The 20,653-nt window shown below is 42.3% G+C and overlaps 2 protein-coding genes across 2 annotated transcripts; one reads left to right on the top strand and one right to left on the bottom strand.

The window, feature by feature from the left end:
• Positions 1 to 4,793: 4,793 nt before the first annotated feature.
• On the top strand, positions 4,794 to 5,556 carry LOC310985322 (cornifelin homolog A-like; the record flags this gene model as incomplete). The annotated part of the gene is made up of 3 exons (XM_083970898.1): positions 4,794 to 4,851; positions 4,983 to 5,170; positions 5,422 to 5,556. The coding sequence occupies 3 exons, from the start codon at positions 4,794 to 4,796 to the stop codon at positions 5,554 to 5,556; spliced, it is 381 nt and encodes a 126-aa protein (XP_083827024.1).
• A 2,680-nt stretch (positions 5,557 to 8,236) lies between these two features.
• On the bottom strand, positions 8,237 to 19,206 carry LOC310985321 (voltage-dependent T-type calcium channel subunit alpha-1I-like; the record flags this gene model as incomplete). The annotated part of the gene is made up of 30 exons (XM_083970897.1): positions 8,237 to 8,425; positions 8,559 to 8,680; positions 8,826 to 8,904; positions 9,009 to 9,067; positions 9,215 to 9,345; positions 9,499 to 9,608; positions 11,354 to 11,505; positions 11,609 to 11,789; positions 11,924 to 12,013; positions 12,268 to 12,393; positions 12,938 to 13,064; positions 13,170 to 13,354; positions 13,578 to 13,646; positions 13,985 to 14,108; positions 14,202 to 14,287; positions 14,411 to 14,470; positions 14,551 to 14,625; positions 14,732 to 14,887; positions 14,998 to 15,115; positions 15,206 to 15,391; positions 15,963 to 16,111; positions 16,213 to 16,338; positions 16,420 to 16,474; positions 16,584 to 16,735; positions 16,824 to 16,916; positions 17,041 to 17,323; positions 17,750 to 17,912; positions 18,524 to 18,612; positions 18,801 to 18,937; positions 19,129 to 19,206. 30 exons carry the CDS (start codon positions 19,204 to 19,206, stop codon positions 8,237 to 8,239), a joined length of 3,750 nt encoding a protein of 1,249 aa, XP_083827023.1.
• Between the last annotated feature and the right edge of the window lie 1,447 nt (positions 19,207 to 20,653).

The raw sequence follows: 20,653 nt of genomic DNA, 5'->3' as shown, positions 1-20,653 counted from the left end.
CTTCACTATGTATAATAATGTGAACGCCAACAATTGAAAATCGTACAGTCCAAATTTCAAAAGGATTGTGGGAACAGGGGGAATTGCAGAAGTCCCACTGAGTGCAAATGCAACTTCAGAAAAATGTGGAGTGCTAACCTATAATTTACGGCATCTGTATTAAAGTAGGCTACTGTTGTTACCATAATGTTCTGCCTACTATTAGCTCCCACCTCTTACCGCTCACACAGTCAGGTTCTGCAGCATGTTTGTGTCACTTTCTCTACATGCATAAGATGCCACTCATCACACAAGGGGCACATCGTTACAGCTTCTCCTGGTGATAACAACGCTTCCAGCTTGATCAGGTAAGAGTTTTGAATCTTTATTTTGTCTTCAATCTCACTGCTGTAGAAGTTGTCATCATAAGAACAGTTAATGTGTAACATCCAGTGCAGACCAACCCTGTACAAAACGTGTTTCTCTAATGTGTATGATGTATTGAATCATCATAACACATCACTGTCACTTGTGTAGGAAGTTGGGCAAAACCTCTGTGTGTTTGTTTGTATATTTGATCAGGCCATGCTTCTTGATGAGAATGTTAAAAATATAACTCGTTCCTGTTTTTACTAAATGATCACCCATGCTTTTGTCTCCTCACGTCTTGACTATACTGCAATTCTCTTTTCACCTGTCTCAATAAAACTTCTATAGTCCAGAACGCTGCTGCTCGGCTTCTGTCCAGATCTCATAGATTCAGTCATATCGCTCCCGTTTTGGCATCCTTACTCTGGCTCCCCGTTGATTTCAGCTCACACACAGAGCCCTCCATGGTCAGGCACCTGCTTACTTAGCAGATCTTCTTTCTTTTTATCGTGCTGCTATAGGCCACTACGAGTCCTCTCTGAGAAAAGTGCTATATGAATACATTTTACTTACTTATTAGACCAGTAAGATCAATAAAAGCTTTATCAGTTTTATAAAGCTTTTATTGGTCTTTTACCTCCTTACTTTACTCCAGTGCTTTCTTTTAATGTGGGCTTTTATAAAACGTGCTCAGGTGTTTTGCATCACTCAGGTGTGGTTTTAGCAAACAAGGAAGATAACTTTCTTCCAGTAATACAGCTGCAACGCGGAACAAATACTTTCTTGACATACTGTATCCTGAGGGCACATTGAGTCTTCAATTAGATGACATTTCTGTCTCCTCTGATCTGTGCGCCCTATGCACCCCTATCTTACAGTAATTACTGTAAAGTTTATTATTATTGTTCATGTGTTTGTGGTTTTCATCCTGTTCTTTTTCTTGACACATTCTTGAATTTATTGTGGTTTGGTTTGGCATTTTTGTTTCTTGTGTCAAAGACATTTTAATTTACCTTTTGCTTGACTACATTATAAATGAGGTCTCTATTGAGTTAAAATAAAGGTTGAATAAATCAATGAATAAAAAAAATTGAGGCCAGAAATAGAAAAATATGTGCTGACTGTGACTCAGAAAGTTGGTCATTTGATCCACAGCTCCGTCTCCATTATCAATTATCAACATTTTTTAATTCAATATAATTTAGGATCATATGTGAGTGAGTGTATTTTTAATGTAATGCTTTATGAACAAGTGAGTGAATGGATGAATGTGACCTGTAGTGTAAAACACTTTGAGTGATCAATAAGACCAGAAAAAAACAGAAAACTATAGCTCATTTAATCTAAAACTAACATTTTTATTCTTCTTATTTTCACAATTTAATGGTTCTGTAGTGAGAGTGAATAAATGTGCATCATAACAGTCACCACTGTTAAATCAAAAGGCCCCTTAGCTTGCATGTCACATTAATTATATATATTTCTTTATTTCGGACTCTGGGTCCATAGCAAGCTAATAGCTAATAGCTAATTATATCACTAGTAGTAAGTAATTCTACTTAGGGCACGATGAGGTCTCATGATCTGTGAATCCAGCAATATCCAACTTCACATTTACATAAAAAATATGTAACAAGGTGCTGAAAAATGTAATCAGAACTTGACCTTGAGTATGAATGTGTTATAATGTGTTATAATGTTTGTGCTCTCTGTGGTAAAGTTCAACCGGCGATGGCAACATATACCATGACAGACTGGAACTCTGACCTCTGTGCCTGTTGTGATGACCCAAAATCAGGTGAGAATTAAACTTCACAAGATCTTATATCATATATTTTTAGGATCTACTCGAGGCAAAATAGATCGAAAGCTGCTTATATTGCAACGCTTGTTTCCCAGGTTGCTATGGTTTCTTCTGCTGTCCCTGCCTTGCCTGCTCAGTGTCAGAACAATTTGGAGAGGACCCTTGTCTTCCTGTTTGTGACATATGCAGCCCTCTTGCAGCCTGTGGATGTCCTTGTTGTGCGCCCCCTGTTGCCTTGGCCCTGAGAGTTGGCATCCGACACAAATATGGCATCAAGGTATGAGAATATTTAAATTTAAAGGATGAATTCACCTATTTCCAATTCATCTGAACTTTGTAATTGTTCTCCCTTTCAGTGGAAGTATAGGGAACAAAGACCATGCACATAATTACGAAATAATATTGTTAGTTTGAGGTTTTATTGATATGAGTGAGACAAATGAAGTGGCTTGGTATTTTTTCCATAAACATACATAACTAAAACATAACTGGACTTTGGATAATAACTGTATGATGTAGCAGAGATAGAGTCCTTCATGCTTTGTTTTCCTGCAGGGCTCTATCTGTTCGGACATCACACATTCCTGTTTCTGCATGTGGTGCTCCTGGTGTCAGATGCATCGTGAGTTAAAATATCGAAACAGCAACGCTGTGGTCATCAACATGCAGCCCGTTCCTGTGATAGCGGCACCTGTGATGTCAGTTCCACTGCACCAGCCAGCATATATAGTGGCTTCATACTGAGTTCATTGAGTAAATATGATTTAGCTCAGATCAAGTGATTTTGTGAGTGTTTGCTACATGTGTGGGGCTGACTGGGGCAATACCAAAGTCAGAAGGAGGGCTTGTGAGCAAAATTCAAAGATTTTTGAATCGTGTCCTCACGCTACGATATGATCAGTTCTTCTTGCATTCAAAAGAGAAACTGAGATGACGTATCTGCCTGAATGATGATATGGCCTCAAATGAATACTACAAAACATGTAGTAGGAGTTTGTGAGCTACTAACATGCAGTGCAATCAGAGAATCAACAGAGGGTGCCAAAGAAGTTTGTGAACTAAAACTGAGAACCTGTTTACATGCTTTGTCCACTGAGTTTCACTGTTGAGCTATGGTAGAGGAATACACAAATAACACAAATAGGATGTATTGTGATCAGGGCCATTACTAGGAATTCTGGGCCCCCTGAAAGAATACTAAAGTGGGCCCTTGACTTTACCACTTTTTTTCTTAGACTACATATGTATTATTATTTTTTATTTAGCCTTCTTTGTTTTGATGCTAATGCAGCATTACTATGAGTATTAATCAGGGTCTTATGCAGAATAATTCAGTCATACAGATGAAACTACTGGGTTTTTTTGTGGGCCCTACTGGGCGCTGGGCCCCTAGAATTATCATCACCTTTCTCCCCTATACAACGGCCCTGATTGTGATAAGACATTAACAAATCCAGAGTTATGAAGCCTCACATTAGTTTTTATGGAACTGTTATAAACAGACAACTGTAAGAAAAATTGTCTTTGGGACTGTGGGTTATATTATGTTGGGTGGGGATGGAGAAATATATCACTCAGACTACTATTTCTATCAGCACTACTAACAAACTGCTGTCAATGTTTGGAACGATTTATTTTTCTAAATATTCTTTATCGACAATAAAACACATAAATTCAAGCTGTGATTTGTCTTTACTGTCATTAGGAGACGATACAATCCAGATTTCAGAAGGATTGTGGGGAAAAGGGGACTTGCAAAAGTCCAACTGAGTAGCAAAAAGCAATCTAAAACAACTTATTAATTACTGGGACTTTTGTGTTTGTGTGGCTCTTGAATTGCAGCATTTTTTGGCGCTTAGTGTCCACCTTCAGTCATTTGCCAGCATCTGTACTGAAGTAGTGTTGTCATAGTTCAGCCTATTGCTGCTGTTCCCACTTCACGCTACTCACACAGTCAGGTTCTGCAGCATGTTTGTGTCCCTTTTTAAACATGCATTAGATGCCACGCCTGACGCCTCACACAAGAGATACTCTGCTGCAGTGTTCCCAATTGATAACACACCTTCCAGCTTGATCAGGTAAGAGTTTTAGCTTCTTCTTTGAAAAAGATACTGAATGCAACATTGGGGTGTTATTGTGTATTTTGTGTATTTTATGAGTGCCAAACATTTCTGTATGAACAAATGAGTGAATGGGTAAATGTGACCTGTCATGTAAAACACTGAGTGATCAATGAGATGTGAGAGAAAACTGCAGGTTATTTATAATCTACCTACACTAACCTTAGATAAACAATATTGCTGTCACTATTATTCTGATTTCAGTCCTTATTCATACAATCTCAATGCAGCTTGACAGACATTGGTGAAATCAAAGACACAAAAATTCCCGGAGGCACTTGACACTGACTGGTTTGGTTACCCAGATCAGATGTCAAAGATTAAAACCTTTTTCCTGCAATTCGACTCTAATTATTTTTAGGACACAACTGTATCTAATGCTCTATGAACTCAACAGGATGTGAATTTGCAATAACATGCAAATTAATGTAATGAGGTGTTGAAAAATGCCACGTCTGAATGTTGAAATGTTTGTGGTAAAAGGCTCTTTGTTCTCTCTCTGTGGTAAAGTTCAGGAGGCGATGGCATTGACAAACTGGAATTCAGGCCTCTTTGACTGCTGTGACAACGTGAGCTCCTGTAAGAGTTAACTCCCTCACACTCAACACTGATACCAAATTATATTTTATATCACATTTTTTTGTTCTCTCTTCCAGTCATATAAAGAAACTTAGATTGAAAGCTGCTTTATTACAACTCTTGTTTTTCAGGTTGCTATGGTTTCTTCTGCTGCCCTTGCCTTGCCTGCACAGTTTCGGGAACATTTGGAGATAACCGTTGTCTACCACTATGTGACATATGCAGCCCTGCCATATTGACAGCCTGTGGGATACCGCTGTTTGTTCCTCCTGCAGCTTTGGCTCTGAGGGTTGGCATTCGACACAAATATGGCATCAAGGTAAGTGAATAGTTTAAAGAACAGATTTACCTTTGCCCACTTTATCTGAAACCGATCCCTGTAAGTGTTCTCCTCGGTCCATACTGGCAGTGGAGGGCAACCATCCATCCAGTCATTTCAGTGGAAGTAATGGAGGAGAAACGCCACTGTCATGATTCTGTGGAAAAGACAAAAATACATATAAAAAATACATATAAGGTTTCAGGAGTCTGAGTTAGAAAGAGAGTCATTTGTGCTTTGTTTTTCTGCAGGGTTCCCTCTGTAAGGACATCATGACTTCCTGTTTCTGCATGTGGTGCTCCTGGTGTCAGATGCATCGCGAGTTAAAGACTCGCAAGAACTCCTCCACCGTGGTCGTCAACATGCAGCCTGCTCCTGCCAGATAGTCAGGGGTTATGTCAGCTTCATACTGAGCTGTGTGGCTTCTCAGCCTGTTCTTACTAATGAGGGGAAATTTGATTAAGCTCAGATCAGTTATCTGTAGTGTGATGTTGTGGTGGTTCGCTACAAAAGCTGATAGTTATTTGCTTTAGGTGTGGGCCTGACAGGGACAATACAGAAGTCAGAGGGATAGTGTGTAGCTATATGAGCAAAATCTAAAGGTGTAATTGTTTTTAATTGTGTCCTCATGCTGAGAGTCAGTATATATGATCATGTCTTCTGACCATTGGAAAGAGATCAAACTAATACTACTAAACATGTAGTATGAGTTTATGTGAGCTAAATCTTTATTGTGTAAAACACCTTAATATGCATACTGTATGTTGCAAACATTTTTGTTAAATATACAACTGTGTGGTATAATGACAAAATGTTTAATATCCAAGGGATAGTATGTAACATAACACTTGGCTTTAACTTAAAGGGACAACGAGGAGTTTTGGAAAAGCGAAGCGTTTTCACACTACATTTATGAGCCTCCGCGCGCACTGTACATTTCTTTGACCGGCGCAAGACGGACTCATGTTTTCATTCATCAATAATTAAAGTCAGAGGTTCAAAGAAGTTCACATACCACCGTAGTTCCGACCATAAACGGCGATGCGGCTGCGTTATTCTCATGATTCGCAACGAAGGAAACGCTGGTCGGCTCGACCAGCACTTCCGCCACCACTAATAATAACAAAATAACGATAGAGACAAAACGATATATTTATCGAAAATGGGCCCATTAACAAGTGTGGGTAGCGGAGATTCATCCACATTAACGTGAGACTTTTTTTATAACCGAATAGAAACTCCTCGTTGTCCCTTTAAGACACTACTAATATTTACAGCACTGCATCAGAGAATCAACAGAGGGCGCCAAAGACGTTTGTGAAGTGAAGAGGGTCATGATTTACATGCTAAACAAAATCCAAAACATAGGAGTGTTTTTGCTATGGTAGAGGTGTTGTAACACAAACAGGCCATATTGTCATAAATACATTAAGTAACCCTGAGTTGTGAACCCTTACATCAGTTTTTATTGAACTGAACCATCACTTATACTAATTTGAGTTATATTATGTGAGGTTAGGGATGGAGAAATATATAGCCTAATTCAGGTTGTTTCTAGACACTCTACACACAAGCAAGAGTCCTCACAACCTATAGCCACAGCCACAAACATTAACCGTTAATAAATCCAAACCCACTGATGACTCAATAAATAATAAATAATTTTATTTCTAACATAGCACTTGGATAAGTTTGCTTCATGGCTAATTTGCATGCATTTGACACAAGCCCCTCCCACTAGCAAACTAGCAAGCCAGCCGGTAGGGGGCCCCATTAGAGAGATTTGATGTGTCCAAGCACAGCATCTCTGGGGGGCCCCTTCCAGCCTGGGACCCTAGGCAAGTGCCTGGGTTGCTCTGATATCATCTGAACTACTATCAACACTACTAACAAACTGCTGTCAATATTTGGATCGACTTCTTCTTCTGAATGTTCTTTATCTACAATAAAAACATGAAATCCAAGAAGTGATTTGTCTTTACTGTCTATAGGAGACACTGTGAGTGCCAGCAATGGAACATACTATACAGATTTCAAATGAATTGTGGAAAAAGTGGAGAAGAAGTCCCGGTAACACTACATAATACAGCCCGCGACTTAGAGCGTAAGAGGCGTGCCATGTTATTCGCGAATGTGACCACAGCCACATTCACCAAAGATAGGTACTTATCCCTGGCCTGTCGTTGCCTGCATTCCTATGTGGTTGTGTTACCACAGATACTACCAGACATGTTGTGGAAGTGCCAGTAGATTTTTTTTTTTTTTTGTAATTACATAGACTAGCACTAGGGGTCGACAGAAGTTACACACTCTAGCCTTAACTCTAACATGGCTTTGGTTGCTTGTTATAAGGCTTCTATGTTTTCTCTTTATCAACAAGAACAATCAAAACAATAGGATTTCCCTCAACAACCACAACAGTGCATTTGATTAATTGATTTTTATTATGAAAATTTAAATTGCTAAAAAAAATATATACATCACATACACACACATACATCAAATTACAAAATAATTGGCGTCACTGCTGGCTTTTCCACCTGAGATTCTGGTGTATTCCCACCTTCCTTCTGTCTCACTTCCTGACAAAGACGGGAGATTGTTAGATTTCTGGGAAATGTTAACATATTCTCCTCTGACAGCTGTGCCTAAGCTTCACTTCACAGCCTCTGTTTGGTGTCACTCTCTACAGGCTGTGTTCTGACAGCAGGACTGAGGCAATACGTCATATTTACAAGGAAAAACAAACCTCAGTTCATCTGAATTATCCTTGCAAGACACTGGACTACAGATGATTCTTATGCGTACATCTGCTCCTTTGCATTATTACTAAATCTCACCCTAATGCCTTTTTTTTTTTTTACAGAAAGAGTAGATTCTTTGGTACCTGAGTATCCATAACTATCTGATTGCCACCCTGAATTGAAGAAATATAAGTAAAGTAAAAATCATGACTATTTTCTCTGTAATTAGTTCCAGGTTGCATTGTTCCCATCAAGGAACTTTATAGGTAAGATGTTAAGAAAATATGAAGCCTCTACAAAATGAAATCTTGAAATAAAGCTGTCAGAGAGTGACTGTGGTGCTCGTCTGTACCTCATAGCTGTCCTCTAGGGACTGCATGATGGCCCCCACCACCAGGTTCATCAGCACAAACTGGGCCATCATCACAAAGGTGATGAAGAAAATCGGCGAGGCCCAGGACAGGTAGCTCTGACAGCTGATGGCATCCGGCCGACACTCCCTCAACGTGTCCTGCAGAGACAGAGTGAAATTCAGAGAAAATAATTAGAGAGAAACACTTATATAAACCTGTATTTATCTGTGGGTTGGAGGATGTTTGTGCGTCTGTGTGTTAATCTATTTGTTTGTGCGCTTGCGTACGTACTTTCATGATCTCGCTCCAGTTGTCCCCGGTGCACACCTGGTAGAGTGTGAGCAGGGCCATGCCAAAGTGCCTGAAGCTGAAGTGCTGATGTAAACCCAGGCACGGATTATCGCTGCTGCACTCTGATCAACAGACAGCAGCGCACACGATTAAAATCCTTCAGATCTGTGTTTGGACTTAATAGAGAACTGTTTGGAATGTGCAAACGGTAAAAGGTGGATAGCGTGGAAACATGGGATCTGTGTGTGTGTGTGTGTGTGTGCTGACCTAGCTTGCCGAAGAGCTCCACTCCCAAAACAGCATATATGAAGAAGAAGAACATGAAGAGCACACAGATGTTTCCAACCTGGAATTAAAAAAAAAAAAAAAAAGTCATTTATCTCATGCTTGCAATCAAACAACCTGATAGTGTGTGTGTGCGTGTGTGTGTGTGTGTGTTTGTGTGTGTACCTGTGACAGCGTCTTCATGACGGTCTTCAAGAGGAGCTGTATTTTTTTTGCCTTTAGCACTGGGGAGAGACACAGGAGCTGTTCACACACTCAGACTCACACATCACACCTCCCAAACCCATACATGTTCAGCTTGTTGTGTGTGCATGTGTGTGCACGTGTGTATGTGTGTGTGTGTGTGTGTGTGTGTGTGCATGTGTGTGTACCCTGTGCTAGTCTTAGTGCTCGGAGGACTCTGAAGATGCTGGGATTGATGATAGCTGCTGCTGCGTTCACATTGTTGAGGACGATGTTGATGACGGAAATCAAGGCCACGGAAACGTCGAGCAGATTCCATCTACACACACACACACACACACACACACACACACACACACACACACACACACACACACACACACACACACACACACACACACACCATGGTTACTATACTAAACACACAAAAGCAAACTCAGAAGTTAAATTCTCTCAAATTCTAGTGTAGTACATGGCAGCTGTGTATCTTCTGAAGCCGAAGGCCGTGAGCTTCAGCAGGATCTCCATGAATAGGAAGCCGGTGAACATGTAGAAGCTTATCTCAATCAGCATCTCCATCCACTGAAAACACGGACAAACAGCAAAAGTTGCAAAAGTTAAACCTCCTCAGCTTACAGTTCAAGGATAACCAGAGATCACAGTTAAAATTGGACTTCAAAGTTGTGATGCAACACAATTAAATCAAATTTTTAAGGTAAAAACTAAACTGAGTTTAAAGAAAGTTTTGAATTTAAGCTCTCTCAATCTTAAAGGAGCTTGAGGCAAGATCAAGGAATAAAACTCATTAGCGATAAAACGGCCGTAGCGGCCGTCAGGGTTACTGCAGCCATCAGCCAAGCTGGTGCGGGAGTGCGCATCAACTCTCCACAGCAGTGCAGCTGATGCTGTGACAGTGACACTGTGGCTGAATTGGAAACGGCGTAACGTTACTATACCAGTGTTTTCCATTAATCAGCCGCCACAGTTTCGTTTGTGTCCGCCGCAGCAGTCTCTCACAGAAAAAAAGAACAGCTTTCACTATCTCTCATCTCTGCCAGTCAGCCCCTCTACCTGCTGTCTCTCTCACGACACACACACACACACACACACACACACACACACACACACACACACACACACACACACGTCGCGCTTGGCTGTTAATAAACAGTAAATGCGCCGTGCCGCGCTCATTGTACAGTGCTCAATTTACCGCGACACCCGGAGGTTGACCGCCCGGGCATCAGGTCAACACACCGGCCGCCGCCGCTATGAGCCGCTGGTGCCGCTCGGCTGCTCTAATGGCTCTGCACTCCTCCGAACACGTCAGAGAATTTCCTTACAGGCGTTGTTTGGATAAACTGACCGCGGATGAATCAATCGGCTCATTGTAAAACTATTTATTTATTTATTGAAGTAGCCTAAATATGGTGATTTTTGTACGTACAGAGCCCCAAGGCTGCGCTGCTCACACACACCTGAAGCTTCTTCGGTATGAAATGTGCTATATAAATAAAGTTTGCTTGCTTGCTTCACTTTTCATTCAAATTAACTAATGCGACTGCCACAGTGCCACTGTTAGATTTCATCAATGAGATCAGCATGTATCTCCTAAAAACAATTCAACCAGCCGGCAGAAAACCTCTAAAAACCTCTTTTTACAGTCTATGCTAAAAACCTGTGGGGAAGTTGCTCGGCTCGTTTTCTTTCCTGGGAGGAGGACAAAGTTTGCCCGGCCGATGAGCTCAGCTCCCCGGCTGCAGCCTCTGTGACGAGCCGCTGCTGCTGCCACTCGTGTGTGGCTCTGCACTCCTCCAAAAAATGTCGGAGCAAACCTACTTACAGACGTTATTTGGATAAACTGACAGCAGATTGGGACTCTAAACTGTCACTTTCTCGCATGAAAAAATATTAAAATGTAAGAAAGTGACGTTATTTCTCTACTCGCTGCTCACATAACTGTTCAGGCTGCAAGACATCCGCCGACGGCTAGTCGCAAGCGGTGGAAAGCCGAAGCTGTCGAGGACGCGCATGCAGCGTCATTTGACGTCACATCCGCGGACAGCGCGGGAAATTCGGACCCAGAATTGCAGCGCATTATGCAGCACACAGCCTGTTCAAGGCAACGGAGAGATACGCGGGTGGGCTCATTCTTTTTGGTTTTTAACGCGTCATCGCCCATTAGCAGTAAAAAACTTAAAACGCATGTGCATTTCTTGCCTCATGAACCTTTAATCTAGTTTCGTGCAACAGAATTTCAATTTAAACTGGTTTAAAGGTTAAAGCTTGTTGCAGCCACAGTGCGTTTGTGTGAGTGTGTGCATTACCAGAGGTTGGCCATAGTGCTCGAGAGCCATTACGAGGATGCTGAGGAGGACTACGGCGTTCATGGCGTGATCCATGCCGCGGCTTTCACAAATGGAGTGGATGTACCGACGGAAAGGGGAGTATTTGGCGTAATATGGCACCTTCTGGACCCCTGTATTTGTGCACATGAGAAATTCACAATCACTGCTGCTCTATGTTCAACAGTTTAACATCAATAATGCATCACGGGAGCGACTAACCCCCCTTGTCCTTACCTGTGGGTTGGTCTCCCATCATGTGTTCCCCCTCCTCTGCTTTCCTCTGCCTCTTTTGCCTCTGCTGACACTCTTGGAAGGTGTCCACCATCACACCGATGAACATGTCGAGGAGGAAGAAACTGAGGATCATGAAGCTGATGAAAAACAGCACCATCCACCTGTTGTGGTCTCTCACAGGCTAAACATATGGGAAAAAAAGGAAGAGGGGAAGAGGCCAGATGAAAATCACAAGACTGATTTCTAAGGCGGAGTATAATGTGGTGTGGGAATATCAGGTGTGACCTGTCCTATTATTAGATCACCACACAGTACCTGTCGATCCACCCCCACAGCATCCACCCCGTCGTGCATGAGGGTGACCCAGCCGTCCTTCGAGTACATCACAAACAGGGTCAGCAGAGCCTGGACAGGAACAAACAGACAGACAAATTACAGTTTCGTCAACATGGTGAGTTTGCAGTTTACAAATTCATCAAAATTCATTCATTATATGTCACTGAGAGAGTCCAGCGCTGTTTAGTTATCTGTGTTTGTTACTGTAACATTAGAGCATGCTCTGGATCCACGTCTGCTTCATGGTATCTATGGTGTGATCCTGCTGATTGGATTGGGGGAATATCTGACCTGTTTTTAAATGTGTTATTTATGTGCCTCACCTGAGGCAGATTGTCAAAGTGGTACGTCTTTCTCTCCCAGCTGTAGCCAGCCGTCACACACTCGTTCCTGTGGGTGACGTTACCGATGGCCTCGCCCACACAGTGGTACCACTTCCCCTTAAACAGCTGCAGACAGAGCAGATGGTTTATGAAGAACAGAGACATTATTCTCAATAGATAAAGGCCATTTTAATGGCTTCATTGTCAGTTTGGGTAAAAGAAATATCCCATATTCGGTAACCCTTCAATTTATAGGCCCTAATTACATGATAATGTCAAGCTATAGCTAAGAAATAACAAGTAATTGCATCATACTGTCTCAAAATAGTCTAGAAATAATGGTCAATTTCATAGTAATGTCAAGAAAGATAGCCAAGAAATAACTATTGATTGCGTAGATATAGCCCAGAAATAATGGTCAAGGACTTGGTGGAGAAAAAGTCTGGCCTTTCCCAAAAAATTCAAAGCATGAAAAGCATGAGTAATCTTTTGCCTTTATGAAAAACATGACATTACTATAAAATTGGCCATTATTTCTAGGCTATTTCTTGACATTACTACGCAATTACTTGTTATTTCTTGACATTGACATGTAATTATCATGTAATTGCCTGCCTGTAAATTAAAGGGCTACCAAATATTCTGCATGAGTGTGCGTGTGCCAACCTACCTGCACTCCCAGGATGCCATAGAAAAAGAAAAAGGTGCAGCAAATCAGGACGATGTTCCCCAGTGGTTTGATGGAGGCTACCAGCGCCTCCACGGCCAGCTTCAGTTTCTGGGCTCGCTTGATCAACCTGGAGGACACACAGACGTTTGTTTTCTGCACACACACTAAAGCAGGAATTCAGATTGGATCTTCACACGTGGGTTTGGGCACATGACATAAATAAATGATGCACCTCAGAGGGCGGAAGGCTCGCAGCAGACGCAACACTTTGAAGATGCCCAGGTTGTTGGTTTTACTGGGGCTGCTCAGCGAGACGAAGATGCTGACCAACGACAAAATCACCAGCGTGCCGTCCACACTGTTCCAGGCGGAGTGGCAGTAGCTGTCCTTCCCGTACAGCAGGCCGAGAGCTACGACCTGGCGTGAGAGTAACACCACATCAACACGCTTAAATTTAAAATATTATTTAGCAGAACATCTCTGGAAATAAGATCAATTAAGATGAAAAAAGTTCTAAAAACCCATTTTGGGTTGATCAGACCCGGATCAGCTGAGGTCAGAAAGGTCATTCAACAGCTCCAGTGTCATTTCACTCTCACCACAGAGCACTGCAGGTAAAACAAAACACACTGGGGTTTACCTTGAAAATCATCTCCACCAGGAAGACGGCAGAGAAGACGTAGTTGGATGTCGTCAGGATCCAACGCTCCTGGAGGGCAGAGGAGATTTATTTATTTATTTGTTTATTTCGGGCATGTCAATTAAATCATCATCATCACACTTCATCTTAGTTCAAATAATACAATACACATGGCCGAAAGGGAAAGCGGGAGAAGCAAAAGCTTATCTAGTCCCGCCCCCATTACCCGCAGAATAAAATCTTTATCGTAATCTTTTCTTTTCTTTTACTTATGGCATTTTGACAGAGATGCATTATGATAGATGCTAATGAGTGTCTGTGAGTGGATTGGCTTGAGTGTGTGTGTGTGTGTGTGCACGCGCTGGCTGTCAACACACACACACACAGGTCATGCATGTGTGTCTCACCGTGCTGCCTTTTTTTATGTCAGGCCTCTCCATGGCGATGGCAACACAGCTCAGGATGATGAAGAGAAGGATGACATAGTCAAACATCTTGTGGGAGATTAGACGCTGGCACAAGATGCGGAACCTGAAGCCAAACACAAACACACATGTTAAGTTTTTCTTGAGCTCTCAGGGCCACCGTAGTTTGAGCTTTCAGGTTTCGTCCTATCAGACCTACCTGTTCTTTGGAGAGAACACAAACAAGGACCAGTCTTTGTGTCCCCGGCACCAGCCCAGCGCTCTGTGGATGATGCTCAGAGAGGTCTGCACAGGTGAACAGGTGCACATGAGTCAACGGGAACCAACACCAGCAAAATGTTGCTTTAAACAAACACAAAGTCTTTTAGGCCAAAGATCCCAAAATGCTGATCTTTCTGAGGAACTCACGTCTCTGGTCTGCGGAGGTGTGGTGTCGGTGCCACTGCCGGCTCCAGATGTTGAGGCGCCCTGAGACAACATGAAGATAAGTTGAGCAAAGGTGTCAGCTGCAATGTTGATATATTTAGGGAAACACTAGAAGAATTTACATCTGGTCCGTGGGCGATCTTAAATGTCTCGCCGGGTGGAGAAGAGCTTCCGTCACTGCCCTCATCTGGACCATGCTGAAACAAACAGAGTGCAACATAAACGTGTGTACACAGACGTGTTGGGTGTGATATTCAATAGCTCATAAGATGTCGCCCTCCTGCAGAGCAGAGGTAGTCTCACCTCAGTCTGGAAGCTCTTGACCACGATGCCCACCATGACGTTGAGGAGGACATGTTTTCCCACTATGATGATCAGGAAGACATAGAGAACCGCCCACAAGGAGGTTGTAGCTATGGCGTCGTAGAGCACCAGGTTCCAGTCCTCCTCGGTCAGGACCTGGATCGATTGGTTCAGATAGAAGAGAACAAGACAGACAGATTCATGCAGAGACGGCATGCTGATGATGATGATGGAGTTTGGCTCAGATTAGGATGTCAAACACTGACCTGGAACACAGTGACCATGGACCAGTGGAAGGAGTCAAAGTTCATGCGGCTGTGGATGGTTTTCCCGTCCTGAGTCTTGAACTGGAACTTCCCTCCAAACAGAGCCCTGCCCACCACGCTGCAAAGAGACCGTCACATGTTACTACAGCATTGTCATGGGACAGGTGTCCACCAACAACAACAACAAAAAAATTTAGTCTGCGCATACCTGAAAATGATGACGACATAAAGCATCAGCTTGTAGACCTTGCTCCCCTCCCTCATGGTGTTGGTCAGCACGAGCAGCTGTCGCTTCAGGTGCGGCATGAAGTGAAGCAGCCGCACGAACCGCAGCAGACGCAACATGCGCAGCATGGACAGCCTGCCAAACGATTTGCTGCTGATCTCCAAGAAGCTAAAAGATCACAAGAAAGGGAGGGGAGGAGGGATTTGATTGATTGATCGATTGGCTGAAGATGTTTATTTTTTTAATTAATTTATTTTTTTATTTTTTTATTATTATTCATTTATGTATTTATTATCTTCTTCTCTTGTTTTGTTCTCTTTTGTCACAATCTATCTCTTATTTAACTCTCAACTTTTTTGGCTGCTGTGTTGGGGTGTTGTGTTTTTCTTGTCTTTTGCTGTGTCATGTCTTTATGTTTGCTTTATGTTTGCCACTTGTATTACACAATAAAAAAAATAAAAATCACAAGAAAGAAAATAAAGCACATTTAAATTTCACCGGAAGCACCGTTGCTCAGCTCCAGGTGATGTCCCTGGTGCACAGCTATCTTCAAACCAACAGTCAACAAACATGCTTGAGTCCTAAACCTCGTTGTAACAGTGTAACCAGTGTAACCACTATACCAGTCCAATATACAGTAGATAAGACTTTAAATCTCAAATGGAGTTCACTGTCAACTTCATTTGTGGTCTGTCTGATTTACATTTTTACACCCTGTATCCATGAGTTTTAACTCTACCTGACGACGACGATGATGAAGTCGAGGATGTTGTTGGGGCACTTGAAGTATCCCCACTTGAGGGCCAGCAGCTTTATGCACAGCTCCAGAGCGAATATAACGGCAAAGACAATGTTGCTGATGTTCAGCATCTCTGCCACCCGCTGAGGCTGTAGAGAGAGAACGTAGACAATCAACATGAAATAAGCAGGAAAGAAAAAAAACATAAAACCCTGTCTTTTGTTGTTGATGAGACCGAGCTGCTCCTCACCTGTCCATGGTGCTCGATGGCCATGGTGAGGACACTGAGGAAGACGGCGAACATGATCACCCGCTCAAACCACCTGCTGCTGATCAACCGCTCGAACGCTCTCTCAAGTGGACTGAGGATTTCATCCTGGGAGACAGGTGGAGTCAGGGAGTGAGTCAAAGCAGCTGCCATTGCTGAAAAAAACCAAAACATGTCGACCAGTCTCACCAGTACACCTGCGGTGCCATGCTTGCTGCGCTTCGGGTGCACCCTGTTCTGACATCTGTTGGTAGAAGGACATGATATGAAATTGTTCAGGCAGCCAGGAGATATAAATGCACACTGCACATCTGAGCTGCAGTTGGACACAAAGACACTCGACACTGTCCGACCTGATGGCGGCCGCCCACAGCCAGCGGAAGAAGCGGATGCACAGCAGCACGATGGGGTTGGTTTTCTGCACTTTCCTCGGCCTGGTCATGCTCTTGGAGAACTGCGTGGCGATGACGACGGCGCACACGTTCATGATGATGATGGCGCCCATCTGGGTGGGAAGGTGAAGCACCCCGACATGAGCACAAAGGGAGAGACTGAAATACAACATCACCGACCCAAAACAAGTTGCTTCTTACAACGGTGACGAGCAAGAAGAATATGAAGCTCCCAAACGAATAGGCGTTCATGACTTGGAACATGATGTCCACCCAGCCCTCCAGTGTGACAGCCTGCAGGAGGAGAGGACATGACAGGACTAATGATTGGTTCTCCAAGCCAGAGGACAACCAGAATGATGATAAAGCATTGATGGATGGATGATGGAGGAAGGAGAAAGAGCAAGTGCTCTCTCACCTGGAAGATGGTGATCATGGCGAGCCCAACGTTGTCGAAGCTGATGGCTCCCTTGTAGGGGTTGTGGTCCCCCGGGCGACAGACGTTGTAATACACGTTCCAGTTCACACAGCCATCGGAGGCCAAGCCGCTGTGCGGAGGAGCCGCCGTGCACGTCTGCCCGTCCTGGACAAAAGGCGGCACGTCGTGGCAGTGGCGCAGCCCCACTTGGTCACGCGAGCAAATGAATGCGTCTACTTTGTCATTGTTATTCTCTGGCACAAAGTATGGTCTCAGGGATACGCTGTGATTTATGGACAGGGAAAGTGTGAACATCTTTAGGAATATCACACAGAACACATAACGTTTAAGGCCAAAAATAACCTACTACGTGGAAATATCCAAAAGTTATTTAGGGTTAGAGAAGGAGGTTGTTATTTATCATCTGAATTAGCTTGCCTTCTTCTACATGTTAAAGGCAGAGCGATATGTTAAATATCACATTATTGTGTTTGTATTGTTTCTCTAATAACCACTATAAAAGCAAATTAAGATCTGAAATTATTAGCAAATAAATCATAGAGTCTAGTGGAAGAATATTCACTAAAATTAAGTTGATAGATTCGAGACAAGTCAAAGCAATTTTCTAGCAGTAAATGAATAATAGGTAAGCTGACAAGTTATTTTGGATCATTTGTCGTTGTTCTGAATGCCTAGAGAGGTTCCTTACTTGCCAGGGATGTCAACTCCAAGGAAGCAGCGGTTGCGCAGCATCCCCTTCCACAGCTGGACTCCCACCACGCCAAAGACAACCAGGTAGACGAGGTACATAATGAGGACGTTTGAGAGCATCGGGAGAACGTCCATCAGAGTCACCACCAGGTCCTGCATATCTGCGCGGGACACAGGAGGACTCCATGAGCAACGATCACTCTGACAAAACTTCAAAGACGCACACATGCACCTAGGACACATGCTTTCATATTTGTAGTTCACACACATGATGTCCACATCCAGGTGTTAGATATCGTGGAGACAGTGAGCATGTTGTTGCATTCAGTCATCACACTTTCTTTTCTTTCTTTTTTTCAAATATCAACAAATATAGATGCACCTAGATACACAAGAATGCAAACTAATGTATGCCCAAGATTCCTACAAGAGCAAAATAAAGATGAAAATATTTCAGACAATTGTACAAACTATAAGAGGAAGAATAGTAGGCTATAGGTACAAGTTATTGTCTTTTTGTAAGTTTCATTATTAGTAGACAAGAAGTAACAAAAGCAGCACTGATGGATGTTGATGGACTGTAGGTGATGATACTGAACAAATGTTGAATTAAAAAATAAAAGGCTCATAAATTCACTGGAAAAAATATTTTTTACTTTAAAAATCTTTAAGCACATTAATCCATTTCTAATGATTTCTCAGCCACTGTATAGGCCTACATATCAAACGGCTGGGATAAATACGTTTTGGGATGTTACAGAGCACCACTCACCTGGGACTCTGGTGACAAGCCGCATCAGCCTGAGCACAAAACGCAAGTGAAGTTGGACACCACAGAAGGCCAGGAAATAATCCAGCACCCTGCAGAGACAGTTGCAGACAATAAAGAGGGAGAACATCGCTAAAAAAATACACATACACATGCATTTCAAGAGTGAATATAAAGTCATAAAAACATTTAAACAGTTTAAAAGTCAATAAGTTCATGACTAAAAACAAAAAATGGTTATAAAGCCAAAGCAGGGACAAGAGATTTGTGGGGTACTGACTCTCCACAGTAGAGGATGAAGTCCAACTTGTTCCAGTTCTGGCTCAGGTAGCTTCCCTCATAGCCGTAGAGCCCGAACGCCAACACCTCGATGGCCTTCTCCATGAGGAAGAAGGCCATGCTAAAATGATCCAGTATCTGACCACAAAAATATATATGGTTAAACATGCAGGAGAGACAAAAATACAACATTGCAACATCCTTGTAAGTGCAACAATACAGACGGACATTTTCAATTTAGAATAAGCAAGCACATGCAGAAACAAACGCTGTGTTGGACTGTGTGGTGAGTAAAAGAGTTGTTCAAACAGTGCATGTGGATTTCTTACCTGTAAGTTAGTCATGTCCTCATGGGGGTTGTACATGCCCAAGAACACGCAGTTGACGAGGATGACGACGAGTGACATATTATCCAGCCACGTGGAGGAAGTAAGTTAAGGTTGAGCACATATTCATTGGATCATACAGTTCACAAGGAGATGGAGCGTTATTAGTATAAACACTAAATAATGGTTGAATTGATTAAGTATTAGGTTGGAGAGAAAAGATATTCAGATAAACTGAAACACACACACAGTGGTGTGAGCTAAAGTTAATAGTATTACACACATTAGACAAGGTTGTGGTCACAGCAGTATAAGGATATAAGTCGCAAGTCAAAGTGAGGAACCACCTCCGGGGGAACGCAGTTTGGCTGAGTCTGAGGACAACTGGGGCCAGGTCCGGGTAGGGGAGCTGCTCCGCTTCCATTCTTCCATCGACATCAATAGGGACGCTGACCTCCAGCTGCCTCCTCCTGTCTCCATCAAAGTCAGCCATGATGGTGCACAGGCGAAGTCTGGAGGGAGGAGGAGAAGAAGACAAGAAACAAGACAGGTGGTGGATCATCGTCATCAACTCACTGGGATGTTGTTGTCTGTGAAATATAAAATATTAGTGCTATTACCCTGGGCTACATCTCACAGTAGTCCAGTCTGCATAATTTGATTCCACTGTGTGTTTTCAATTATATTACTACTGTATGATTTTATATTACTTAGAATTAAAGTTTAAAAACTGCAAATACAAAAATGAATCTTTCACTGCATTGAAGAAGTCACAGGAGTAAAAAGTACATAAGGATTATAAAAAGATTACACTAATGATTGTTAGATAACACTAATGTATGTTAGATAACATTGCACTGCATCATCATGTTCTATAAAAGCATCTTATCTAAAGTAAAGATTAGTCCGTTAGTTTAAATATGCACTGACACTCTTAACAATTGAAGTTCCTAATGGAAAAATAAAGTTCTTTGAAGTTGAAGTTGAAGTAGTTTCCACTGGCATGTACTGTCTGTTTAATTATTCATTTATTAATGTGGTTATGTAGGAAATTAATCATAATTTTAATTAGTACTGGCTGTTTCAGATGGAAACGTGTTATTACTTCAGGAAGGCAGAAACATGAGAGGTTAAGGGTCAGCGAGTCATTTTTTTCCTAGGTTACAATACAATACAATAAATCGATGTGGAAAATTAAACACACACACACACACACACACACACACACAATTAAAAACAGAGTTAAGAGCAGATCATTGTAAGTGCGTTACTTAGTTGAGTTTTTTTTTTTTTTGTGGCTGTGTCTCACACTCAGGTTAGAAATTAATAAAGGGGAACTATGCTACTTTTTTTCTTTTTTTTTTTTACCTTAATTAAACCGCTTTGGAGCAATTGTGATGGTTTAATAAATGGCTTGTTATGAAGGAGAATGGAGGATCTCTGCCTTCCATGTGCATGCCATTTATTGCGTCTCTGGGCTGAACACCAACTTTGCAAGATCGGCTCAACACAACCACGCCCCTTAACC

This window comes from Trachurus trachurus (genome assembly GCF_905171665.1).
Source record: "Trachurus trachurus genome assembly, chromosome: 4".
Lineage (NCBI taxonomy): Eukaryota > Metazoa > Chordata > Actinopteri > Carangiformes > Carangidae > Trachurus > Trachurus trachurus.
This window is presented reverse-complemented; position numbering and strand designations above follow the sequence as displayed.